The 27,514-nt window shown below is 41.7% G+C and overlaps 2 protein-coding genes across 2 annotated transcripts in view; one reads left to right on the top strand and one right to left on the bottom strand.

Annotated features, from left to right (window-relative positions):
* LOC118401315 (C-Maf-inducing protein) overlaps nucleotides 1-7,027 on the top strand; it is a 49,653-nt gene extending 42,626 nt beyond the window's left edge. Inside the window, exons 19-21 of the mRNA XM_035798718.2 lie at nucleotides 1,068-1,173; nucleotides 1,935-2,005; nucleotides 2,105-7,027. Coding sequence (XP_035654611.2) covers nucleotides 1,068-1,173; nucleotides 1,935-2,005; nucleotides 2,105-2,158 — 231 coding nt within the window. The 3' untranslated portion in view covers nucleotides 2,159-7,027. The remainder of the gene's footprint in view (nucleotides 1-1,067; nucleotides 1,174-1,934; nucleotides 2,006-2,104) is intronic.
* A 91-nt stretch (nucleotides 7,028-7,118) lies between these two features.
* On the bottom strand, nucleotides 7,119-26,880 carry plcg2 (phospholipase C, gamma 2). The gene is made up of 32 exons (XM_035798721.2): nucleotides 26,503-26,880; nucleotides 19,706-19,903; nucleotides 19,380-19,529; nucleotides 19,125-19,218; nucleotides 18,967-19,014; nucleotides 18,746-18,830; nucleotides 17,969-18,049; nucleotides 17,584-17,627; nucleotides 17,377-17,449; nucleotides 17,137-17,238; nucleotides 16,925-17,043; nucleotides 15,444-15,529; nucleotides 15,205-15,322; nucleotides 14,896-15,064; nucleotides 13,752-13,847; nucleotides 13,471-13,551; nucleotides 13,159-13,328; nucleotides 12,864-13,064; nucleotides 12,446-12,746; nucleotides 12,198-12,266; nucleotides 11,938-12,047; nucleotides 11,757-11,853; nucleotides 11,542-11,608; nucleotides 10,996-11,171; nucleotides 10,188-10,290; nucleotides 9,737-9,940; nucleotides 8,702-8,841; nucleotides 8,474-8,585; nucleotides 8,179-8,346; nucleotides 8,010-8,098; nucleotides 7,725-7,921; nucleotides 7,119-7,565 (listed from the first exon to the last, which is right to left on the bottom strand). Exons 2-32 carry the CDS (start codon nucleotides 19,893-19,895, stop codon nucleotides 7,523-7,525), a joined length of 3,783 nt encoding a protein of 1,260 aa, XP_035654614.1. The 5' UTR covers nucleotides 19,896-19,903; nucleotides 26,503-26,880; the 3' UTR covers nucleotides 7,119-7,522.
* Between the last annotated feature and the right edge of the window lie 634 nt (nucleotides 26,881-27,514).

A 27,514-nucleotide genomic window follows, 5' to 3' on the forward strand; every position in this document is an offset into this window, starting at 1 on the left:
TCGATCCAGAGCATCCCTAACATGCTCAATGGGTGATATGTCTGGTGATATGCAGGTCATGGAAGAACTGGATCATTTTCATCTTCCAGGAATTGTGTACAGATCCTTGCGACATGGGGCCGTGCATTATCATGCTGAAACATGAGGTGATGGCAGGCGGATGAATGTCACGACAATCAGGTCCTGTCATGGTATCTGTGCATTCAAATTGCCATCAATAAAATGCAATTGTTTGTTGTCTGTAGCTTGTGCCTGCCCATACCATAACCCCACCGCCACCATGGGGCACTATGTTGACATCAGCAAACTGCTAACCCACATGACGCCATACACGCCCGGTACAGTTAAAACCAGGATTCATCCGTTAAGAGCACACTTGTCCAGCGTGCCAGTGACCATCGAATATGAGTATTTGCTCACTGAAGTCGGTTACGATGTCGAACTGCAGTCAGTGAGGACAGCAAACACTCAGATGAGCTTCCCTGAGATGGTTTCTGACAGTTTGTGCAGAAATTCTTTGGTTGTGCAAACTCACAGTTTCATCAGCTGTCTGGTCTCAGACGATCCCTCAGTTAAATCAACTTCTTGATATGCCACACCTGTCAGGTGGATGGATTATCTTGGCAAAGGAGAAATGCTCACTAACAGGGATGTAAACAAATTTGTGTTTTTAAATCTTTTTTGCATGTCTTATTTCAGCTCATGAAACATGGAACCAACACTTTACATGTTGCGTTTATATTTTTGTTCAGTTTATATTTAACATTTTAGCCATTTAGCAGACGCTCTTATCCAGAGTGACTTTCAGGAGCAATTATGATTGTGTGCCTTGCTCAAGGACACATCGGCAGATTTTTCACCCTGTCTGCTCAAGGATTCGAACCAGCGACCTTTCGGTTACTGGCCCAACGCTCTAACCGCTAGGCTACCTGCCACCCTACACACGCACACTGGTATTAGCACACTCACACACACACACACACACACACACACACACACATTTAGTTGTTATTTGAATTGGATAATTAATACTGTGCAAGACATTCTTCCTTTTGTCTTTCCTTCAGTTTGGAGATACAGGATTGCGGTTGCTGTCTGAACACTTGGCGTGTCTGCAGGTGTTGAATCTGTGTGAGACACCCGTGACTGATGCCGGCCTGCTGTCCCTCAGCTGTAAGAACTTGTCTCAATCATTTAACTATGTACTTCTCGCATACCGTATACTTCTGGCCTGCCACACGACCTCATGCATTCAGTATAGATCAGGCTTCCCACACAATATCCTAACTCTATATACACTGAGTGCACAAAACATTAGGAACATTAACTCTTTCCATGACATAAACTGACCAGGTGAATCCAGGTGAAAGCTATGATCCCTTATTGAGGTCAACTGCTAAATTCACTTCAGTCAGTGTAGATGAAGGGGAGGAGACTTGTTAATGAAGGATTTTTTTGGGCCTTCGAGACAATTGAGACATGGATTGCATATGTGTGCCATTCAGCGGGTGAATGGTCAAAAAACAAAAGATGCCTTTGAATGGGGTATGGTAGTAGGTGCCAGGCACACTGTTTTTTTTGTCTAGAACTGTTATGCTGCTGGGTTTTTCACGCATAACAGTTTCCCGTGTGTATCAAGAATGGTCCACCACCCAAAGGACATATACCCAACTTACATTTTACATTTACATTTAAGTCATTTAGCAGACGCTCTTATCCAGAGCGACTAACTTAACACAATTGTGGTAATCATTGGAGTCAATGTGGGCCAACATCCCTGTGGAATGTTTCAACACCTTGTAGAGTCCATGCTTCGACAAATTGAGGCTGTTCTGAGGGCAAAAGGGGGGTGCAACTCAATATTAGGATGCTGTTCCTAATATTTTGTAGACTCAGTGTCTGAACGGTGACTTATTTATGCGTGTCTCTTCCAGCCATGAAGAGCCTGTGCAGTTTGAACATGAACAGCACCAAGCTCACAGCAGACACATATGATGACTTAAAGGTAAGATGAACCTTCATTCCCTCTCTGACAAGAACATATTAGTATATCAACAAATATCACATTTGTTTTGGTCTCTTATCTTCTTTCTGTTCCTGTCAGGCAAAACTCCCCAATCTGAAGGAGGTGGATGTCCGCTACACCGAGGCCTGGTGAACACATCCTGTATGACATCACTAGAACACCAACTCCCACAACATCGGAACACATGGCCTCTCTTACATCAACAATAAGAGGATCCTCTCCCATCTCTAGATGAGGACACTTTTATCTGGAGATGACATCAAAACGCCACGACCTCTCTAGTAACATGTCCATGGAAAATTACTATCTTTCTAGTGACATCATCAAAACACAAGGACCTGTTCTTTCTTGTGAAATCAACATACAAGGACCTCCTTTTTAGTGACATCATCAAAATGCAAGGACCCACTTTCTTGTGACATAAGGGACCCTCTCTTGCTCTCATTCTCTCTCATGTGTTGTTGCTCACTCAGTCCCTGTCCACATCCTATTTGCCCTCAATAGACTCGTCATAGATTTCCTCTGTGTTGTGTCATATGTACACAGAACAAAGTTAACAAATGGTGGATCTTGCCCCTTTCCCCCCTCTCCCTCTCCTGCTCTCTCTAAGGACCTTTGAGTTTAAATTACCTCTCTTCCCTCCATTTACTGGGAGCTATTCTACCCTTGTCTGATGAAGGCTGGATAACCAGGTCACATTCCAGTACATTTTTTTTGATATTGCCTCTAGTCAATCCAAATGTAGCTTTAAAAGACTATTCAACTGTCATTTTGGTCTTGTTGTTTTGTTTGGGTTCTTTCAGGTTAAGAGTCGGGCCTTTCCAGTCCTTCATTGGGAATGAGGTGCTACCTCAAAAAAATAAAAGTTGCAAGACTGTGCCTAATGCCTTGTATAACACGTTCACTCTCAATCAATTTTTATCAACTTGAATGAACGTATTTTTCCAGATATCCAGATATCTCTGCTTTTATTTATATATATATATATATAAATAAACAATATCACACACACAGTACCAGGCAAAAGTTTGGACTCACCTACTCTTTCAAGGCTTTTTCTTTATTTTTACTATTGTCTACATTGTAGAGTAATGGTGAAGACATAAAAATGATGAAATAACACATATGGAATCATGTAGTAACCCCAAAAAATATATTTTTAGATTTCTTCAAAGTAACCACCCTTTGCCTTGATGACAGCTTTGCACAATCTTGGCACTCTCTCAACCAGCTTCACCTGGAATTATTTTCCAACAGTCTTGAAGGAATTCCCACATATACTGAGCATTTGTTGGCTGCTTTTCGTTCACTCTGCAGTCCAATCCTAAACCATATCAATTGGGTTCAGGCCGGGTGATTGTGGAGGCCAGGTCATCTGATGCAGCACTGCCATCACTCTCCTTCTTGGTCAAATAGCCCTTACACAACCTGGAGGTGAGTTGCGTCGTTCTCCTGTTCTAAAACAAATGATAGCCCCACTAACTGCAAACCAGATGGGATGGGGTATCGCTGAAGAATGCTGTGGTAGCCATGCTGGTTAAGTGTGCCTTGAATTCTAAATAAATCACTGACAGTGTCACCAGCAAAGCACCATCGCACCTCCTCCTCCATGCATCACGGTGGGAACCACACATGCGGAGATCCTCTGTTCATCTACTCTGCGTCTCACAAAGACACGGCGGTTGCAACCACAAATCTCAAAATTGGTCTCATCAGACCAAGGGACAGATTTCCACTGGTCTAATGTCCGTTGCTCATGTTTCTTGGCCAAAGCAAGTGTCTTCTTATTGGTGTCCTTTAGTAGTGGTTTCTTTGTAGCAATTTGACCACGAAGGCCTGATTCACGCAGTCTCCTCTGAACAGTTGATGTTGAGATGTGTCTGTTACTTGAACTCTGATGCATTTATTTGGGCTGCAATTTCTGTGGTTGGTAACTCTAATTAATTTGTCCTCTGCAGCAGAGGTAACTCTGGGTCTTCCTTTCCTGTGGCGGTCCTCATGAGAGCCAGTTTCATCACAGTGCTTGATGGTTTTTGCGACTGCTCTTGAAGTTCTTGAAATTCTCTGTATTGATTGACCTTCATATCTTAAAGTAATGATGGACTGTCTTTTCTCTTTGCTGACTTGCCATAATATGGACTTGGTCTATCTTCTGTATACCACCCCTACCTTGTCACAACACAACTGATTGGCTCAAATGTATTAAGAAGGAAAGAAATTCCACAAATCTAACTTTTAACCAGGCACACCTGTTAATTGAAATGCATTCCAGGTGACAACCTCATGAAGTTGGTTGAGAGAATGCCAAGCGTGTGCAAAGCTGTCAAGGTAAATGGTGGCTGCTTTCAAGAATCTAAAAAATATTTTGATTTGTTTAACACTTTTTTGGTTACTACATGATTCCATATGTGTTATTTCATAGTGTTGATGTCTTCACTATTATTCTACAATGTAGAAAATAGTAAAAATAAAGAAAAACCTTTGAATGAATAGGTGTGTCAACTTCTGACTGGTACTGTGTATGTATGTTTTATTTATTTATATATATATTCCCCGTTGACATTTTAAAAGCAGACATTTCAGGAGCTCTGCTCTGCAGTTGCAAAATCCATTTAAAGGAAAACATGTTTGTACATAACTCCCATATTTAATAGAATGGTTGTGCAGTAGGTGGTCTGAGACTGCCTTGTATTTATGATTTCTCTCTTCATATCCTGTTTTTCTGCCTCCCCTAATTTTGTCATATACCTTTTTTTCACTTTCTAGGCAATTTATCCATAATCCATGTTGTGGCTTCAACAGAGGCCCCATGTACACCTTGCATCAACCTCTCAATGTTGCCTTTTTGGCATGATGGGGCATGTTTTTATAGAGATGAATATTAGACACTTTTTGCTAGTGGATGTAGATATACAGGCCATGGTCATCCTTAATGGGATAGGAATATTTTGTCATTGTCAGGAGTGAAGAGGCTCTGTAGAGGCAACAGCATGGTGTGTAGATGACCCGATTTAAAAAAAATAATAATAATAATAATAATAATAATTTTAAAAATGGGCACATTAAATGCCCAAAGTCTAGACTAAGATTTTAATTCACAATTGTTTGCCATACTGTACTTCAAAAAAGAAACTATTGCATCAAACATCAGTACTGTCTGAAACGTGACATAACGGTGGATTCTGATGTGCTAATCATTCATTCACAGAACCACATTTCTCTCTACTCCCCATCAAGCATGGAGAGAGGGCACTGTTTGGAGCATCCTCACCCATGAAAGTAGTACATGTTTCTCGGTTAAAATGTTTTGCATTCAATCTTTATTTGAAATCCTAAGAACACTTTCTGTTTACATGGGCATACTGTGGACAAGTCCAATTTTTTAAACCACCTGTTTTGAATTGATTTGCCATATTGTTACCAAGGAATGTTATTTCAGCATTCAGGTATGTGACTTTGCCCACACAAACAGCAGAACAGTGTTGTCCTCTGTGTCGCTTCTCTTCTGCTGTAGGTGGCTTTGATCAATCTGTCCCTTCTCTGTGCCCTTTCAGGGTGTCTTACACAATCAGATCGTTCTTTTGACTGCCCTACTCTGGTCCCATCCACTTCTTGTTTTTTCAGAATTCTCTAGAATTCTCTTCAGTTTTGGCAGAACTTAAAGAACACAGAGTTGGACACCGTCCAATAAGAGTTCAATGCTATGTTTATTTTGAGTGCCATTACGGTTACTGGCACTACATTTCATTGTGTATTGGCATCTTTGGTCTGGCTTAGGACCTCATGCTGTCACTTCCTGTATAGTGTATGTATGTATATGTGTATATATATATATACATACACACACACGTGTATATAATTTTCTGTCCCCCTCCCCTCTGTGCTTCTTAGTCTCCCTGTTAGGGAGGCTGTCATTGCCTTCATCTTAAGGACATGTGCGTGTGGTCATTAACTTTTTATTTTCACACAAAGTGCACTGTAATCTGTTGTGTTTTCATGGTTAGTATCTTTTGATTTGTTTGTCAACTGTTTATTTGATTTGATCACGTTATCAGTTTATTTGTCGCCTGACTTTTTTTTTGGCATGTACATTTTGCATCAGCTGATGTTTTTTTATTTTGTAACTTTATTTTAAAGATTTGAATATGAAAAGGGTCAGATCACTAGCTCTGAAGTCGACCTACACCCTTTGTCCATGGGTTACCACAATGTTCTGATCGAAGCTCAATGATAAGCAGTACATGTCATAAACCAGCGATTTAATCACCTTGGTGTGTGATTACAGACCTTTTGTATTGCTGGACACATTAGCTCGTGCACAAAATACTGTGTAATGAAATGAACATAGTATGTATGTTAGTATGCCAGTGAGTGTACTGGTTACTGAACCGGTTGTACACTGGTGACATACTGTGTGTAATGATATGAACATAGTATGTATGTGGGAACCTGACCTGAGGATTTCTTTTGTAGCCCTGATGTTCCTCTAGTTTTTAACATTGAAATGTATATCTGCAGCTGGCTAAAGAGGGAGACAGAGGTTGGAATGTGGAGGGTTTTAGTACTGGAGAGGAAATTGTGACAAAAACGAATCCATTTGTTATATCACTTTCCTGTGGAGCTCACTGTGCTTTGCTTTGGTTTATGTCTCCTCTAACTCTCTTCTCTCCTCATTCCTCTCTTTTCAGAGGTCATATTACAACCTGTACTCTTTTCTGAATTTGTAAAGATTTCTATAATTTGAATTGTGACCGCGGCTTGAGTCTTAATGTGGTTGACAGCGGGGCGCCTGCTGCTGTAGCACCCCTGCTAACGCAGTGATGGACAAACTAGATTTCTGTTCCCCTCATTTCCTCTCATCTGCGTTATCTGCTTCTACAGCTGGGTTACTACTGCTCTGTGGCTGTTGTAATACAAAAACAAGACCTTCTACGGGAAAATAAAATACTATGATGTGAAATCATTTCAATCAAAATAAACTGTCTGTGAATATGTTTAAAATGTGAGTGCTGCATAGTTATTTATAGGTTCTGTGTAAGTTTCACTGTTTTCAAATGCCGTAGTTTAATCTGATCAAATGAAGCGAAGATAGTCAGCAGAAGAGGTCATGTTTTATTGACTGAAATTACGCAGAGGAACCATAAAAGAAAATATAAACAGAAGGATTATCAAAGCAACAATGTGCTCTAAGCCACAGTTTCACCTGCAAATAGCCCTGTATGTCTACAATATATCAGTAGTTAAAGAATGCATTTGTTGAAAACAAAAAAGAAACAAGCAACACACTGGTAACATGACTTCATGTATTCCTCAAAAACTCCAGAGAAATTATTAGCATGACGCTGCTAAGTGCACCTTTCACTGTTCATCTTAATAACCCATTAACACCCAAAATTATGCAAATGTTAAACACATCACACATTTTCTCTCTGTTGGCCTTGGCTTTGTAAGACTGAAGTTCGGGATGCAACCACGCAGGCTCAGGATGAGCTGCCCTCAGGAATAAAATTTACTGTTGTTGATTTTCTTTTCCTTTATCCTAGGACCAGATAAGTTAAATGAATGTATCATCATGACATTTCTGTTCACAATTTGTATTATTTTCATATAAGCATTTCGCTGCACCTGTGATAACATCTGCAAATCTGTGTACACAACCAATAAACGTTGATTTGAATAGAGCACAACTCCGGCTTACTTCTGTTTGCAGGTATCTTGGATCTTCTGTAACTGTGTCTCATTGGTGCTGAACTCCCTCATGAGGTCGTCACGGAGCTGTGGGGGGGCGGAACGCTGCAGGCTGGTGTGGGTGTCGTACAGGAAGATCTCGTTGTTTATCTCAGCCTGCCGCCTCCGCAGTTGGTTGGACGACGAGTACAGCTCCTCCTCTGCTTTCTGATTAGCAGACAGACACAGGCTCACCATCCAGATGCACAAACACCACCACTAACACCAAAGGCTGTCAACATGCAGCGTGTCTCACCTCCACCTGCTGCACATCGATGTAGACCAGTAAAGATGCCAGCTCTATGCTCTCATTGAAGCCATTTTTCAGAGGAACAGAACGGTACCCTAAGATGAAACAGTGTAGAAGTGTGTAAATGAGGGGCTTAAGGGTTCATGCACCACATATTAGTGGTTGTGTGTCCTACCTGAGCGGATGCCCTTCACAGGGAAGGTAGCCTGAGCCAGGAAGTTAGGGTCTGAGAACATGTCCTCCTCATTCACCACAAAGCGCAGGAAGGTGAGCTCTGGCTCATGGACTGGGAATGTCACCGGCTCTGGAGGAGCCTTCCACACCGGGTTCAGCCCATTGTCACCTGAACAAATATAAGCCACATTACCAACATCCTTTCATCTTTAAAACAACACACACAAGCTGATATTCTTTAATTAGCTGGACGGCATTGTGGAAAGAATGTAATTCTATCCACTCCCACTCCTTACGATAGACGACGGTCTTAAACTTGTTATCTTCTGTGTGTCCACACAGCTCCGTCTCTACAAAAGGGCTAGCAATGCTACGGCCTGGCTTAGGCAGGTGTCTGGCGGCAATCACCTACAGGGGGAAGCACAGCAAACTCAGTGCTCAACAGTAACCAGTTTACCATATGAAAGATTAGCAGGGAAATGTCAGTGTAAATAAATACAATTGGACAATGAGCAGAACCATACCCTGACAGTAAGGGTGAACTTGACTTTCCTCTTCTCCAGATGTGGATCATAGCTGTCTGAGCGCATCATCTCTGGCTGTAGCACGTAGCCTGTATGTCCGTTAAGGCTGAAGAGGGCACTGTTGAGTTGAGTGTACTTATCTGGGGACATAAACAAACATGAACATCACTTGGACACCGAGCAAGCAATTTCCTAATCTCTGTGAACATATTCTTTTGTTGTCACATACACTGGATAGGTGCAGTGAAGTGTGTTGTTCGACAAGATCAGCCATAGTAGTAGAGTCTCTGGTGCAAATTAGTGTAGCTCAGTTGGTAAAACATGGTTCTTGCAACACCTGGGTTGTGGGATCAGTACTTAAAAAGTATAAAAATGTATGCACATAAGTTGTCCTAAAATGTTAAGTGTCTTTCTCTACCAAGGGCACGTGGAAAAAGTATCGAATCCTCAAACTTGAGTAAAAGTATAGATACCTTAATAGGAAAGGAGTGAAAAGTGAAAGCCACCCAGTAAAATACTACTTGAGGAAAAGTATTTGGTTTTAAATATACTTTAAAACCTCTTAAGTATCAAAAGTAAAAGTATGAATCCTTTAAAATTCCTTATATTAAGCAAACCAGTGGGCACAATTTTCTTATTTTTAAAAATGTACGGATAGCCAGGGGCACACTCCAACACTCAGACATAATTTACAAATGAAGCATTTGTGTTTTGTGAGTCTGCCAGATCAGAGGCAGTAGGGATGATATGTGTGAACTGGACCATTTTCTGTTCTGCTAAGCATTCAAAATGTAAAGAGTACTTTTGGGTATCAGGGAAAATGCATGGAGTAAAAAATACATTATTTTCTTAAGGAATGTAGTGAAGTAAAAGCAAAAGTAGTCCAAAATATAAATAGCAAAGTAAAGTACTGATACCCCAAAAAACGACTTAAGTAGTACTTTAAAGTAGTTTTACTTAAGTACTTTACACCACTGGGCACATGGAGGGGGAATGAAAATCTGTCCATCTTTAACACATGCTCATCAAACCCACCTGCAGTCTGGAAGTTGAGCGCCACCATGTGGCAGCCACAGGCCCACAGAGGGTAAGGGTCGTAGTTTGATGAGTCTACACGTTGGCCCTTGGGGTAGGTGCGGCTCAGGGACTTGCGGTTGTACTTCAGGAAGTCTGGAGTTTTGTTCTTGGCCGGGATCTTGTTCTCCACAAAGGAGCGGATCTCTTTGTAGCAGTAGTTCACTGTGGGGGCATGATTGGTAATGAGCAGACTAAGTTTGATCAGAACAATACTGAGAGGAGAGAGTCTACCACATCTGACTGTGGTGGAGGGTGACATATTCTGGTAGTAATAATATGAGTGTGAGAAAAGGATAGATTGAATTTAATTTGAAAACACACAGTTGAAATCTCTAATGTGTATTGCAGTGCATGTCATAGGATGAATGCCTTATGTGGGTGTTAAGGGTGGTAGGGCTGGGGATCGTACCAAAGCGGTCCTTCTCCTTGCTGCGAGGCTGGCAGTACACCACCAGGTCAGACATCTCCATGGCAACCTCTTCACTCTTCTCCACCTCCTCCTGCTGCTTGATCTGGAGGACAGAAAACACACAGCAGCTTCCTGTCAGCATGACATCATTGAAGACAGCTTCCTGTCCCTAATCTGTGCCCCGCACATTGACTCAGTACCGGTACCCCCTGTATATAGCCTCATTATTGATATTTTATTTAGTAAATAACTCTATTTTCTGAAAACTGCATTGTTGGTTAAGGGCTTGTTAGTAAGAATTTCAAGCATTTCAAGGTAAATTTGTTGTATTCTACGCATGTGAAAAATACAATTTGATTTGATTTATCAGTATGATATCACTAAAGACGCCTGGATGTGTAGCAGCTTCCTCTCAGCATGACATCACAATATACGCTGGGCTATACATCTTTGGAGTGGTAGATATAAAGATATCATACTAGCCTCTTACGTATAGATGTCGTTGGGTTATTTAAGAAATAAGGCACGAAGGGTTGTGATATAGGGCCAATATACCATAGTTAAGGGCTGTTCTTATGCACGACGTATCGCGGGGTGCCTGGACACAGCCCTTAGCCGTGGTATATTGGCCATATACCACAAACCCCAATGTGCCTTATTGCTATTGTAAAGTTGTTAATTTGTGCAGTAAAAATAAATGTTTTGTCATAACTGTGGTATACGGTCTGATATACCACGGCTGTCAGCCAATCAGCATTCAGGGCTCAAACCACTCAGTTTATAAATGGAATTATATCATGATACTAGCCTCTAACTGCTTGTTGTGCTGCTTGGTGATCTCTCTCTGGGTGATGTCCCAGGCCACCTGGTACCACTCAAACAGATCTTCCAGTGACTCTGCCGCAAAGTCAAAATGAATCTTACTGTCATAATCACTCATCTGAAGTGTCATGACATGGGACTTCCCATTCTTTGCAGATCTCACTGAGAAGAGAGCGGGATGGAGGGAGCATGGGGAAGAGAATGTAAAATATTTATTATGTGGAATGTACTGTATATATTATACACTGTTGTGTTTGGGTACAGGACTAGACTGTGTCTACACGTTATGTACCGTCAATTGTATATTTATCCTGTGTAAGGTGTCGTGGTCTAAAACGATCCATTTAGAAATGTATGTAGTTGTGTGTACTGTTGATATGGGGTATGTTTTAAGAGCAGTCGATCTAATGAGCATGTGCTGCGTGGAAGGACGGGGGGTTTGTTATTTAGTGTGAATATAGCATGTTTCTGATATAGATTATCTGTGTTTGGACAGCATGTAAAACAGATGTAACAGAATGACTGTACTCACCAACGTTACACTTGGAAATGTCAACAACTCCTTTACACATATCCCCCAGAGGATTGTCCTCCATGACCTGTGAGACAAATGTGTACACTGTAGATCTCTAAAATGCACTCTTACCACACAAGAAATATACAGCACAAATGCACAATGTCATTGACAGACTGACCCCACACCAGTAATACAGTAACACCATGCAAATTACTGATCACTCCTCCTACCTGATCCTGTGACTCAGCTTTGATATTGTTGGACACTTCCTCAACATAGTTGGCAGGGAAAAATAGCTGCAGCTTTCCCCCATAGTCCCCTTTCCACCTATAGGGAGCAGCAGAGAGAGGTTAGTATGTTCCTAATCTGACCTGGGATCAAATTGTGTGTGTCTGTGTTCTGAGGCCTCACCATCCATCGCTGTCTTTGGACACACTGTGGATCAGAGCCCCCTTGCAGAAGTTCAGTTCATCCGGTCTCATGGGTCTATAGTCGTACAGAGCTTTAACAGTACTCTTCGGCTGATGGGGTTAAACATACAGTACATCAACAGGTACATACATTAATACACATACAAACATAGATACACACACTACATTGACATTGCCTGAGAAAATCTATAAACATAATTTCAATGAACCGAAACAAGTCAACATAATATGTGAACATACCAGTGACGGCTCGATTTCATTTGGCTCCACATACATCTTAATATCATAGAGTGAGGCGCAGTCTGTCTCCTACATAGACAAACCATTGAAAACACTTATCAGTAAACATACTCTACTTCACCTTTCCTCCCCCAGCAGTCCAGTCTCTGCCCCCTCTTCTCCCACCCTCTGCCCTCCTCTCATCCCCATTATATCTCTCTCCCATCCTCTCTTTTCTGCCTCCAGTCTCTCCCGTCCCTCTCTCTTACCGTGCTGAAGCGGCTGACAAGTTCCAGTGTGACAGGGTAGCGTAGTTTGATCTTGCGATACAGAGGCTTCTTACGGAAGTAGTTGACCAGCTCCACCAGGCTCTCAAACTCAGTGGTGGTTCCCAGCACATACATAGAGCCATCCTTCTGGATCCGACAGTGCTTCACCTTGCCATCACCTCTGAAGGTGATAGCGTAGGAGTCGCTCTCCTCTCTCTGTCTGATGAGGAAGGCTCCGTCCCGGGGGATTCTCAACAGATAGTCCTCTGCCTCCCCTCTGCTCAGGTTACTATAGAACCACCTGACCACCACAGCACACAGAGAGAGAATCTACGTGTTAAGTGTGTGCATTCTTGCGTACCTGTGTGCATGTTTAAATTCAGACATACTCTATGTCAGATGACCCTATGTAACTCACCCTTCCAGTAGGTGTGGGTTGGGTCGAGGCACAGCCTCAGTGAGGCGCAGGTCAAAGTCGTGGCAGCGGAGGGGCATGTCGCGATAGTGCTGAATCAGGGAGTACACACTGGGGAAGTGCAAGTTGTCAGTCAGGAAGTAGAATGTATGTCCTCCCTCTGAGCCAGAGCGGATACGACAGTGCTGGACCCTCCCACTGCGCCTACAGTATAACACACCGAAAATAGGCATCAGCACAGCAGAGATCTAAACACTGGACACGTACTGGCAGTAGAGCTGAAGACAAGCTGGCGTACCAGAACGAGAGGGTGAAGTCTGTCACAAAAGTGTCACTTTCTCGGACCAGGAAGGTGCCATCCCTGCCTCCCGACTCAGCACAGAACTCCTGAAGCAGCCTCTCTGCTGTCTGCCTCCCTTCACTCATCCTCCCATGGAACCAAGGCTCAGACGTGTGGAGCTCTGGGGACTACAGCATAGAGGGAGGGGGACGGAGGCAGGCAGGGAGGCAGGGCGGTAAAAAACAGTCATAATTATGTAATAATTAAATACGGTGACAATGATCATTTGTTTCTCCTACAATTATAAATGAACTATTCTCTGTTGTTTACCTTCCTGAGCTCATCCTCCTCCTCCTCCTCTGCGTAATAGAGCGTGTCATCTGAAATCACACAGTAGTGCTTGTTCCATCGCTACAGGCAGACAAACAGGCACAATGTCAGAATAGTTGACAACGGCAACCATCACAACAAAATATACACTAACAATGCTATGACTATGAAACAAATACAATAATATATAACACACTTCCTGAACCAAATAGGCCTACAGACCTCTAAGGAACTAGCTTGGAACCATATCATGTTAACAGGACAGGTGGTCTCTAAGTTACCTGGTCCACTGGATCCCAGATATGCAGGTCTCCCTGCTTCTCTCCCTTCCGGAAGTCCTTTCCGCTGATGCCTCCCTCCACACTCAGTTTCTTGTGCTGTAGGGGAGAGGAGGGGAGAGGTGTTGGACCACCACAGACCCACCACGCAGGTAATAACTGACTGTCATCTGAAAAGCCCATCATATCATGATGATGAATCACTTTACTATAACATGCTGTACCATATACTACATCGGAAACCGTTTTGCCCTGTGACCCAATTCTTCACATTATTCCCTCCCACCACCATCCCCATTGTATCCTCTGGGCTGGCCCTCACCCTGAGGATGATATCATACCACCATCCCCATTGTATCCTCTGGGCTGGCCCTCACCCTGAGGATGATATCATACCACCACCCCCATTGTATCCTCTGGGATGGCCCTCACCTTGAGGATGATATCATACCACCACCCCCATTGTATCCTCTGGGCTGGCCCTCACCTTGAGGATGATATCATACCACCACCCCCATTGTATCCTCTGGGATGGCCCTCACCCTGAGGATGATATCATACCACCACCCCCATTGTATCCTCTGGGATGGCCCTCACCTTGAGGATGATATCATACCACCACCCCCATTGTATCCTCTGGGATGGCCCTCACCTTGAGGATGATATCATACCACCACCCCCATTGTATCCTCTGGGCTGGCCCTCACCTTGAGGATGATATCATACCACCACCCCCATTGTATCCTCTGGGCTGGCCCTCACCCTGAGGATGATATCATACCACCACCCCCATTGTATCCTCTGGGATGGCCCTCACCTTGAGGATGATATCATACCACCACCCCCATTGTATCCTCTGGGCTGGCCCTCACCTTGAGGATGATATCATACCACCACCCCCATTGTATCCTCTGGGCTGGCCCTCACCTTGAGGATGATATCATACCACCACCCCCATTGTATCCTCTGGGATGGCCCTCACCTTGAGGATGATATCATACCACCACCCCCATTGTATCCTCTGGGCTGGCCCTCACCTTGAGGATGATATCATACCACCACCCCCATTGTATCCTCTGGGCTGGCCCTCACCTTGAGGATGATATCATATCACCATCCCCATTGTATCCTCTGGGCTGGCCCTCACCTTGAGGATGATCTTGCCCTTGAGCTGTGTGGGGGATGGCAGCTGTTCAGCCATCAGCTCCACAGGCTCCATCAGCAGCTTGTCCTGGAATACCTCTCTGAAGATACGAGCCATCTGCCTCTGCTGCTCTACGGGACAGTGCTCCTCAATGGAGAGAACCACAGGGTATCTGACAACAACAGCACCACAATGCTCAGTCAACACAGGCAGAATGTTCTAGAAACATTTACAATCCTCAGTTGTAAAGCACCTCAGGTGTGGGTATGTTTATTAGTTTGGGTGAGTTTTCTCAGACAGATTCAGACTCACTCAGATGTGACAAAGGCATGGTCATTGATGGCCTTCACTACATCCTCAAACTTGATCTTGGTGGTCCTGGTCCAGCCATGGTATATGATGGGCTCACCTGGCCCTTCCCAGCAGTCCACTACAGGGCCACACAACACAAAATAATCCTTCCCAACTATAGAAGTAAATGGATAATGTAACGAGGGCAAAGTAAAATATGTCAGGGACTGTTTCAGTGAGGTTTAAGGTGTACAACTAACACTCAACACAGCGGCATCCCAGACGCAGGCAGCGAACGTAGGCCTCGGTGGACGACTCGCTCCGCAGCTGGTCTCCAGTCAAGTACCTGATGGAAACACATAACAGCATCATAACAAGAAATACAACATGCAAACAAAGCATAAAGAGCATTTACTTCTATGTACGTTGTGTGTTTATTATAACATGAGTCATAGCCTATTCAGAGGTGGCACCACAGATCCCAGAGTGGTCTGGTGAAAAAACATTCTGGGGCCGTAGCTTTTCCTGATGTGGTAAACTAACCAGGTAAAACTCCATACCGTATACGGTATGATGTGATTAATCTGTTGTAAAAAGGTTTAATATGGGCTATGATAGGAAAATAGTTTTTCTAATCAAGTCACTTTTTTTTTTATTATGGAAAAACTCCTGGTCTTGGTGAGGATGAAAATCCTATCAAATTGCCTCAACCCTGTACTTGTTCATATTACTTAAATTTTATTTAACCAAACCACTCTGGAAAATCAAGTTGCTAGCAATAGGCATTATTTTTTTCGCTCCAAAAACTCAACAACAGGTTTGCTAACGTTACTAGCTAACTGTAGTAGCAGCAGCCAACTAATAATTGGATCATTTGGACAATAACTTGATTATTGAGGATTAATTGTTCATATTCATTATATTTTAAGGACTAGAGGTGTTTCCTATGCACAGACACGGAGAAAGCAACATGATTGGACAATAAAACTAACTGGGCTGAGCTTGCTTTATGCAGGTTTGCATCGTGTAGTTCTGCCCTATGCAATTGTCGGCCTAATAAAACATGTACTCAGTCTATGTCAGCTATTGTGTTTAGGCCTATTGATTAATTCCAGTTTTGGTTTGACAAAGTCTTGGTAGCCTAGTCAGACCATGTTTGAATATAAACTGCATTTTATCCCATTCAAATTTTCTCACAAACAAATGGGCTATAAATACATGTTTCCTTTTTGTTTACCCTGGCCAGAGTGACAAGAGCACATAGGCTAGACTATTCAGCTGCTGTTGTTAGTAGCCTACAATTGATCAGACTGAAAAATAGTCTCGTTTCCATGCAATACAGCAAGTCTTATCGCTAATGTTTAGCTCTAAAGGCTGCTGCATTTATGTAAGAGCTTTTGCTCGTGTCTATTGGGAGTGATGTGCTATCACGGTTGCTTAGTAAATACAGGAGGAAATTGGAGATCCCGCTTTGAGCTTTGTGCTTTGCGCCCCACCCACGCGACCTGCGATTTCCGCAAATCTGATTGGTCAAGATGTGCAAAGAGCCTGCAGCAGCACTCCGATTTGATGGACAGCGAAATTGTACGGGAGTTGACAAATCATGAGGCAAATCGGTCTAAAAAGCAGCACCTTGACCCTTTTTTTAACGCATTGCATCAATATATTTAATTTTAAAAAGTTAAGTAGTGTTCATTTCATAGTGCTGTGTTGTATTTTTGTGTTATGTGGCGGTACTGACGTGTTGTGTGAGGAATTGATCCAGTAGTGGGACAATGGGTTGTTCATATCCAGGTTGCACATCTCTGAGTATTTCTCATCCCAAATCGAGTTCTCCTTAGAGAAGAGGAAACTGAGGAACTAAAGTGAGAGAAGAGAGAGAGAGCGCTTTGACAAACATAAAACATCGTTCTCCACTCCCCATTCACACACACATCAAACACTGTGTCCCACCTCGCTGACGGTAAACTCTGGATCGTTGGTCTTCCTCATGGTGTCGTCTATAAAGGTGGTCATCAGCTCTCGAACCTGGTTCAGGTCATTGGCCCATGACTCCTGAGAAGGAGAAACGTAGAGAGTGAGGAAAATATAGATACAAATTACAATAAAGGTAATAACAGGTAGCAGGTTAAACACTGACAGAAACAGACCCAGTTTTACCAATTTCATAATTGATAGATAGCTTGATCATACCTTCTGTTGGTACAGAAGAAATCGTTGGAAATCATGGAGAAGAACTGCAGAGGCATCAGGTTTATCTGTACTACTACAGTAGGGAAAAACCACATCACCCACCAACATACAGTCAACAAGAATTCAAGTTTACCGGTATAATAAAGCTGAGTAAATTATTATTTGTGATTGTTGAACTACAACTTTCAATGAAAGAGAAAGACCCACCCCATGATGAAAGCACATGACTCCCTTTTGAACTCCTCGAGAATCTGATGAAACATATCCACACACCAGTTACAAGTCAATACACAGTCTCTCACACACACACACACACACACACACACACACACACACACACACACACACACACACACACACACACACACACACACACACACACACACACACACACACACACACACACACACACACACACACACACACTGGTTGACAGCCAGTGTCTGTCTAATCATATTTAACATGCAAAATGTGATATGCTAGCTAACACTTCCGATGTGAACACACATATCAATACATACTGTAAGAGAAGTTAAATTATGGGTAATTTTCTACTTAGAGAGTGTAGTAGTGCAGTAAAATTATGACTCACATCTTTCTGATCAAACATTAGAATATTGTAGAATTTATGAAACTGCTCAAAGTTCAAGACATCTTTCCTTGCTCCAATTTCCTGGAACAAAAGACGGAGATGGACAATGTTTGGTTCAGAATACTTTTTTATATTTGTTATTTGTTTACCCCCTTCTTCTCCCCAAATTCGTGATATCCAATTGGTAGTTACAGTCTTGTCCCATTGCTGCAACTCCTCTACAGACTCGGGAGAGGCGAAGATCAAGAGCCATGCGTCCTCCGAAACATGACCCTGCCAAGCCTCACTGCTTCTTGACACACTGCTCGCTTAACCCGGAAGGAAGCCGCACCAATGTGTCGGTGTCAGCTTGCAGGCGCCCAGCCCACCACAAGGAGTTGCTAGAGCGTGATGGGACAAGGAAATCCTGGCCGCCAAACCCTCCCCTAACCCGGACGACACTGGGCCAATTGTGAGCCGCCTCATGGGTCTCCCGGTCACGGCCGGCTGTGACACAGCCTGGTATCAAACCCGGGTCTGTAGTGCCCTTGGTTCAGAATACTACAATTAATTTTATTACATACATACTTCAATTCTATTACAATTGATAAATCACTTGAGTGCCCAAGACCACTTATTATCATCTAAAATAACTCATGAATAGAATTAATTATACTGCCCAAGTTTTTATCTGGCCAAGGAGGGAGGGCAACTTCAGCTCCTTGGTTCTACAACTCATTAAAGTTTTGGCAGCAGTGAGGATGAGGGTGTGAATAGGGATGAAAAGGGGATGAGTACCGAGAACTTTTCCTTCAGGGAACGTGTGCCGGGGACCTTGTAGTTGAGCTGTGGCAGAAGAGACTTCACCTCCTTCAAGGTGATACTGAGGAGAACAAATTAAAAGAACAATGGATTGAATTGTGGAAATTACTAAAGGGGCAGAATGGGAATTTGGCACAAAAAGTGGTATAATTAAGTAGAGGATTAAATAAATGTTTGAGTGTTGAAACTGTTCTTACCGGTTCTTTTTAGTTTGATTGATAGAATACATCTGTTTCCTCAACCAGCTGGAAACAACAAAAAATATGCTCCGTTGTTGTCAGTTATCATCCATATAATGTGTGTGTACAGTATATGGGTTTAGGTTTGCGGTCTTTTCACGTGTGTGTGTGTTCACCTCTCTATGATGTCTGGTGTGGGGGCCACCAGTGTCTCCTGTCTCAGTAACTCCAGGCCCGTCAGCCATTTATCCGCGTCATCCACAGTGTCAGCTGTCAATCAACACAGACTATTACAAGCTATATTATCCAATATAGCCTAAGATAAACCATCCATATTTAATCAGTAGGCTATCATCAACAAAATGTGGTTGTATGGCATCAAATAAACACAGAAAAGTGGACATACTCTGCACCCTCCCACACACACTTACCGCCAAGGCTTATGGTGTTAAGAACAAATTGGGACCCATAGAAGATGGTGAAGCAGGTATTGTCATCATGTTTGTCCCTGCCATCTCTGAACCTCTCAAAGTCTTTTGAGTTCCTCCCTGGGCGAATCTCCCGTATCTCAGACAGATCCACTGAAACCGTACTCATCATTGTTACTCACTCTCTCACATACTCAACAGCTTTTAAACTTTCCCTCACACACCCTATCTACACACCACATCTCTTAATGTACTCACAGCCCTTCTCTTCTCATTGTTTCAGTGTTAGGGTTGGGATTTGAGTTAGACTTAGATTCAGGTTTACTCACAGACACCATCATTCTTGTCTGCTGTTCGGGTCCAGGCCACCTGCCTGGTCTCCATGATGACCTGCACAGTAAGGCGCTCTACCTTCTGGCGGAACACGGTCATGACGATGCCCATCTCCAGGTCCCTCTTGATCAGACTCTTCTTGTACTCCGTCAGCTCTCCCTGCTGGCTTCGCCCCGGCCCCGCCATTTCTGGCCCTGTGGAATGGGCCCATACTCTACTTATAGTAGGGATGCAATGGGTCACTAGGTCCACGGTTTTGTTCAGTGACTCATTAAACCCCTACCTCATAGCCTCTCCATAAAGCTGTTTCAAGATTCATGGTTTCATCATGTCAAACAAAGGACGAGGAAGCAACTACAGGCCTGCACAGTTATAAAGCATGCTTTTATTTGACCACTTTAAATATTTCAGGAGGTGCATAGTGTACAGTTGCAGTATATTATGTTAATTTGCATTGATGTCTTTTTAGGAATGTCTATGTTTATAACATGGAAACATATTTTATTTTATTTGCTTGATAACAGATATGAAACTTATAACAACTCTACTTTGCATTGTATATTAGCTTATTTATTTTCAATTATAAAACTGGTTGTTTGGATCGTGGATGCTGATTGGACGAGCAGTGTTCCAAGCCATGCTGTTTTGGCGGGAAACAGACACACCGATGTCTGCTAACATTTCTATCTGAAAATAATCACTGTGCCTCCATAAGAATATCATGTTCAAGTTGGTGTCCGAATCATGTCTTATATTTATCTCATATATTTATTTATCTAATCTCAAATTGTTTCCCTTTGCTTCCAGCCTAGCATTTACTTTGGTACAGCGGGGGTTAATATAAACCTTGCGGTCTGTCTGTTCAACATCGGAAACAATGTTTCACTTGTGAATTTCAATCTCTAGTACTACCATACATAAAGTAAAATGTGCCCAAACGAGACAACTTTTCCTGAGCCAGTCGAAATCCCGCATCAATGTCATTATCATGGACATATACAAGTAAATGCCAATAGAAAATAAGCTCAAACAAACGGAAATGCAGCTCGTGTATTGTAATGCAGGTTCAATGTATGACGTCACGGAGTTAGCTGAACTTGGCTTGCTACCTAGCAAGTGACAAGAAAACTTTCCAGCCTGGAAAGCAACCCGTTTGTTAAGAACTGACGACCAGTCCTTTCACATAGCTACTAACCAACAATTATTAATGACTGGGTTGGGTCCTTTAGCAACATGAACAAAATAACTAACAACCAGATTTTTGTCCGGACTATAGCCTATCTTCTGGTGGAAGAATGACATTGTATTAATTGACTTGAATGAAAATATGTCATTCATTGTTATTTTAATATGTTGGTAACAGTTCTATTTAAGCAGAGATGGAAAAAGTACTCAATTGTCATACTTGAGTAAAAGTAAAGGTACCTTAATATAAACTGACTCAAGTAAAAGTGAAAGTAACCCAGTAAAATATTACTTGTCTAAAAGTATCAGATTTTAAATGTACAGTGGTGGAAAAAACACTCAATTGTCTTACTTGAGTAAAAGTACAAAGTAAAAGTAAATGCTATACATCAAATTCTTTATATTTAGCAAACCTGACAGCACAATTTCCTTTTTTATAACTTTTTTTGACAGCCAAGGGTACACTCCAACATAATTTACAAGGGAAGCATTTATGTAATGCATTTAGTGAGTACACCAGATCAGAGGCAGTAGGGATGACCAGGGACGTTCTCTTGATAAGTGTGTTTATTTGATATTTTTCCTGTACTGCTAAGCATTCAAATTGTAACTAGTACTTTTGGGTGTCAGGGAAAATTTTGGGAGTAAAAAGTACATCATTTTCTTTAGGAATGTAGTGAAGTAAAAGTAGTCGAAAATATAAATAGTAAAGTACAGATACCCCAAAAAACGACTTCAGTACTTAAAAGTATTTTTACACCACTGTATTTAAGTGATAATGCCAGAGAAACCGGTGTTTGGAGGATATATTGGCACAAAGGGTTGATAGGCCCGAGACAAAGTCGATATATACCCTCCAAACACCAGCTTTGAGGGCTTTTAAACAACGGGTTACCAACATATTCAAATAAGCATTGACATATTTTCATTAAAAAACATTTTGTATCTATGGATGCGACCCAGTCGTTCTCTCTAAATGTTCCATTGCCCAACTAGCTGGCAACGTTCTTATCCCTTGCTCGCTAGCTAGCCAACTACGGCTAACTTACAGTCACGTCAAACAGTGCAGCCAACAGAAAAATAGCTGCATTTGCATGTGTTTAAGCTGTTTTCTAGTGACATTTATTTGGATACATCCATAACAATGAGCTAATGATGTACGATTTCATCTGGCATTAAAAATGTGCTCTCTCGTCAGGACACTATTGTTCAGAGGAGCGAGCCAACAACACAGCAAACACAATCACTTCAAACTGAAGCTAGTTTTACCTGTTTTCTATTGATATTTATTTGTATATATCCATAAAAATAATGCCAGCTGATTCATGATTTCGACTGGCTGAGAAAAGCTGTCTGCCTCATCCCGACACATTCATTTCTATGGGACAGTGGAGATTGAATTTCAATATTGAAACAATGTTGCAAATGTCAGAGACAGACAGGGTTTATACAAATCTCTGCAGTTGAAAACCAAATGCTAGTCTAAAGGAAATGGGAGATAATGTCTAGATGCTTTTTATAGTGGAGATCAAGTTTATAAATTGCCTGGCTGGGCTGATGAGACAGTGGATTGTGCAGTGAGATGGAACAGTATAAATAGGCATTTCAACATCACAGCTAGCCGATGGTAACTTGTGGAATAGACACGTGCTGGATTGCGGTTTTAACCAATCAGCATCCAGGATTAGACCCAATCTTTGTATAAAAAGGTAATAAGGCACACTGAGGCAATGCTGTATCATGAATACAGCTACAGGTAAATGGGTTGACTGGGTCATTCCAACTGTGCAGTGCCTAATCTGTCCCCAGGATATATCGCTTCTTATTTTGTGTAAAATGTGGATTCCAAATGGCTTTAAATATACGATAAAGTGTAATTTACCCTAAAAGCATAAAAATATTGATCTTGAAAGGGAATTCTATGCATTTTGTAGAAAAAAAATCTGTGAATGTCGGCATTATTGCTATGTCCCAGTTGTTATTCCTCAACCTCTATGACAAATATAAGGCTTAAAATAATAAAATTTTTATCTTTCTTAATTATTTTTATAGTCCTAGCTAAATTCTCTATCATCATAATGTTGTTTTTATGATTATCGTATTTATTGTTATTTAATTTAAGATGTTCTGTGTGTCCCTGATATCACTTTCCATCCTGTTAGTTTGTTGTAATTCTCCATTTAAGAAAACCACCCCTTTCTAAAATGACACCACATTCAGGAAATGTCATAATTTCTTTGGTTGGAAAACAATGGTTCAACTGTAAAAAAATATATACTGTACCAAGCAAAAATATAGATGCAACATGCAACAATTTCAAAGAATTTACTGAGTTACAGTTAGTGAAATCAGTCAATTGAAATAAATAAATTAGGTCCTAATCTATGGATTTCACCTCTGGAAATAAAGATATGCATGTGTTGGTCACAGATACCTTAAAAAAAGGTATGACAATGGCAAGTCAATGGGACTCGTTACAGTATCTCTATGAATTCAAATTGCCATCGATAAAACACAATTGTGTTCATTGTCAGTAGCTTATGCCTGCCCATACCATAACCCCACTGCCACCATGGGGAACTCTGTTCACAATGTTGACATCAGCAAACTCCTCGCCCACACCACGCCATATATTTGGTCTGCATTTGTGAGGTCAGTTGGATGTACTGCCAAATTATTTCAAATTATGTTGGAGGTGGCTTATGGTAGAGATATGAACATTAAATTCTCTCTTCTCTTTCTCACTCACATGGCTCTGGCTAATTTAGGCTCCAAATGTCCACGCTGTTAGGTTCTGACCTGTTAGGTTTATGCACCTAACAGGTTGGAATATGTACATTAAAAAATATCTATAATTGCCTGAGCTTGACTAATATGTTTTTCTGAAAGTCTGTAGGAATTACCCAACTGTGTTACCTGTGACTGTATTCATGATACAGCACTGCCTCTTGTGCCTTTCAATTTTCACCTAAAATTACATACCCAAATCTCCCTGACAGTAGTTTAGGACCTGAAGCAAGGACATGCATATTATTGATACCATTTGAAAGAAAAACATGCGTTGATTAAACCTGTAGAGGTTTAATCAATACACCTACAGTGCATTCAGAAAGTACTCAAGACCCCTTTACTTATTTCAAAATGCTGTTACAGCCATATTCTAAAATGTATTAAATTGTTTTTTCCCTCATCAAATCTAGACACAATACCCCATAATGACAAAGTAAAAACATTTTTTTAAAACATTTTTGCACATGTATAAAAAAACAGAAATATCACATTTACATAAGTATTCAGACCCTTTACTCAGTACTTTGTTGAAGCACATTTGGCAGCGATTACAACCTCAAGTCTTCTTGGGTATGACGCTACAAGCTTGGCACACCTGTATTTGCGGAGTTTCTCCCATTCTTCTCTGCAGAGCCTCTCAAGCTCTGTCAGGTTGGATGGGGAGTGTCGCTGCACAGCTATTTTCAGGTCCCTCGCCGCTCAAGGACATTCAGAGACTTGTCCTGAAGCCACTCCTGCATTGTCTTGGCTGTGTGCGTAGGGTTGTTGTCCTGTTGGAAGGTGAACCTTGGCCCAGTCTGAGGTCCTGAGCTCTCTGGAGGAGGTTTTCTTCAAGGATCTCTCTGTACTCTGCTCATCTTTCCCTCGATCCTGACTAGTCTCCCAGTCCCTGACGCTGCCACAACCATGCTTCACTGTAGGGATTGTGCCTGGTTTCCTCCAGGCGTGATGCTTGGCATTCAGGCCAAAGTGTTCAATCTTTGTTTCATCAGATGAGAGAATCTTGTTTCTCAAGGTCTGAGAGTCCTTTCGGTGCCTTTTGGCAAACTCCAAGCAGGCTGTCATGTGCCTTTTACTGAGAAGTGGCTTCCATCTGGCCACTACCATAAATAAAGGCCTGATTGGTGGAGTGCTGCAGAGATGGTTGTCCTTCTGGAAGGTTCTCCCATCTCCACAGAGGAACTCTGGAGCTCTGTCAGAGTGACCGTTGGATTCTTGGTCACCTCCCCCGATTGCTCAGTTTGGCCGGGCGGCCAGCTCTAGGAAGAGTCTTGATGGTTCCAAACTTCTCCATTTAAGAATGATGGAGCTCAGTGCGCTCTTGTTGACCTTCAATGTTTTGGTACCCTTCCCCAGATCTGTGCCTCGAAACAATCCTTTCGCTGAGCTCTACGGACAATTCCTTTGACCTCATGGCTTGCTTTTTGCTCTGACATGCACTTTCAACTGTGGGACCTTATATAGACAAGTGTGTGACTTTCTAAATCATGTCCAATCAATTGAATGTACCACAGACGGATTCCAATCAAGTTGTAGAAACATCTCAAGGACGATCAATGGAAACAGGATGCACCTGAGCTCAATTTTGAGTCTCATGTAAATAAGGTATTTCTGTTTCATCTTTTTAATACATTTGTAAAAATCTAAAATAAAACTGCTTTGCCATTATGGTGTATTGTGTGTAGATTGATGAGGATTTATTTATTTTTTAAATCCATTTTAGAATAAGGCTGTAATGTAACAAAATGTGGAAAAAAGGAAGGGGTCTGAATACTTTCCGAATGCACTGTACATTTCAACCAAGAGCAACAGCTCTAACAGCTATGTGGTCTACTTTCCAAACCACAACATTAAACAACTAATCTTTTTCTTTTTTCTGTTAACCCGGCGGTCTCTGGGTGTGAGGTAGGGAAAGTTATTTGCACTGCTACGTTTTTAGGCTTCATGGTATGGTGGTTGTGTACAAATGGAAGCAAACTTTGCGCAGGAATACTGAGGGGTAATATTATATGAGTGTGTCAGACCTGATTCCATGTAGCACTCATTATTTACATTGCAAATGAGCAGCAGGCGCAGTGGATGGATGGACCCAGAGAGAGAAGTGAAGTATTAACCCAGAACTATTTCAATATCTTTCCTGAGGAAACCTTTGCTCTCAACCGGTGCCGTCCCCTTAAAGGGCTATCCACAAAATGTACACAAATTAGTTTCCTGATACACCACAAGAACATAGTCAATAACACACACATAAATTATAAGCATAACTGATGGTCCACTACTTCCTTCTGTAAAAGATGTATCCAGTGTAGCGTAAACCAAATGTGAAACCAATCAACACTGTGGCACTCCCCAGGTCTTGATGTACCATATGAGAGACAATGCAATACAGGTATGTCAAAACATGATGTAAAGTAACCCTGGTTACATTAGGCACATAATAGATTCAAATCCCCACTTTTTTAGGTTAATGGTGTTTTGCTATCCACAATTTAATTATCATGAAAATAGATACCGTTTGCTGGACAGTTACTCCAAGTGTTTAAATGAATGTAGGTTCTTTGGAAATGCATATTCTAATGGATTGGGGAAAATTAGATCGACATTTGGATGCACAACAGGTGTTCTGTCTAGACTAAAAATTATATTAGGAAGGTTCACACAATCACACCCAAGACCCCTGCCACAGACCATTACTGGCGCAGAAGATCCATCACCATCAACGCCTCCACTTGAAAAGCGGATTTCCCCATTGTCACTCTGCTCTCACTTTGCTCTACATTTGCACACCCACAAAAAACGGAAAAGTTTTAAGACTTACCCAATAAATGAAACAGTCAATGTTATAGCTGTAAAGTAGCCTCTTGTATAAATTAATTCATGGTTTTTAGGCTTGAGATTCTAAAAATGATACAGTCTTTCAAACAGTCCTAACCCAGCCGCGAAATGGTCAGTTCCTCAATTCTATGTGTATAAGGAAGTAAAGTTAATTTGCGTTATAGGCATAGCAGTAATAAAAAGATCCGGAAGTACGCATATCTATGCAAATTCCCCTTGGACGCAAGAGTATTTGGCGACACAGCTGCATTGAAAGGTTTCAGCTTTTTGGTGAAATCAAATTATTGGCCTATTGTAAAGTAGTTATAGAAAGTCATTTGACTGTCTATACATCGGCAAATTGTTGTAAATATATATAATGGTCACTGGTGGCAATGTTTCTCTCAAACTCTATTTCTTAAGTGAAAGCAGCCCTCCTGGTTACAGTGATAGGCTGAAAAGATCTAAACCATCTACTGTGCTTGTTGAGAAGCAGGAGAGCGAGTATATTTTAGAGCAGCAGCGCTGCACCGCACTCCGCTGATAATTTGAGAGATGTCGACTACAGTTTGTTTAATCTGTTTATCATTTTAATGTATATTATTTACTAATGAACCATTACTATTAACCCATTCACGTCATTGTACTATATTTAGTACAATATCAAAATACGACGCTGTTTGGTGTACATGCATGAAATTTGATGTCAACACTGTTAGTACAAGTGTCTAAATAGGCCACATTTAAATTGTAAGATTGTCATTATCTATCATATTTCCAGTGTCAATCAAGGTTGCTATTTTTAGGAAATTTGAAAAAAAAGGCTTCAGCACATGTATTTTGAATGATAAAATGGTTGTTTGGATCCCGGATGCTAATTGGACTAGCAGCGTTCCAAGCTGTATTTGCCATCACAGGAACTCGATGCCTGCTGAAAGTTCCATGTGAAATGATCAATGCACCTCTATAAGAATATCATGTTCATGTTGCTGTCCGAATAATATTTTGTATTCATC

This window comes from Oncorhynchus keta, chromosome 22 (assembly GCF_023373465.1).
Source record: "Oncorhynchus keta strain PuntledgeMale-10-30-2019 chromosome 22, Oket_V2, whole genome shotgun sequence".
In the NCBI taxonomy this organism is placed as follows: domain Eukaryota; kingdom Metazoa; phylum Chordata; class Actinopteri; order Salmoniformes; family Salmonidae; genus Oncorhynchus; species Oncorhynchus keta.

What these genes read in the sequence shown, in the direction of transcription:
- plcg2 (XM_035798721.2), bottom strand. Translation starts at nt 19,895, where the DNA reads ATGGCGGGGCCGGGGCGAAGCCAGCAGGGAGAGCTGACGGAGTACAAG. An exon ending in TAATGTTTGATCAGAAAGAT is followed by an intron (nt 17,628 to 17,968) that starts GTGAGTCATAAT and finishes ATGTTTCATCAG; the next exon opens with ATTCTCGAGGAGTTCAAAAG. An exon ending in TTGTCAGCCGCTTCAGCACG is followed by an intron (nt 12,267 to 12,445) that starts GTAAGAGAGAGG and finishes TTGTCTATGTAG; the next exon opens with GAGACAGACTGCGCCTCACT.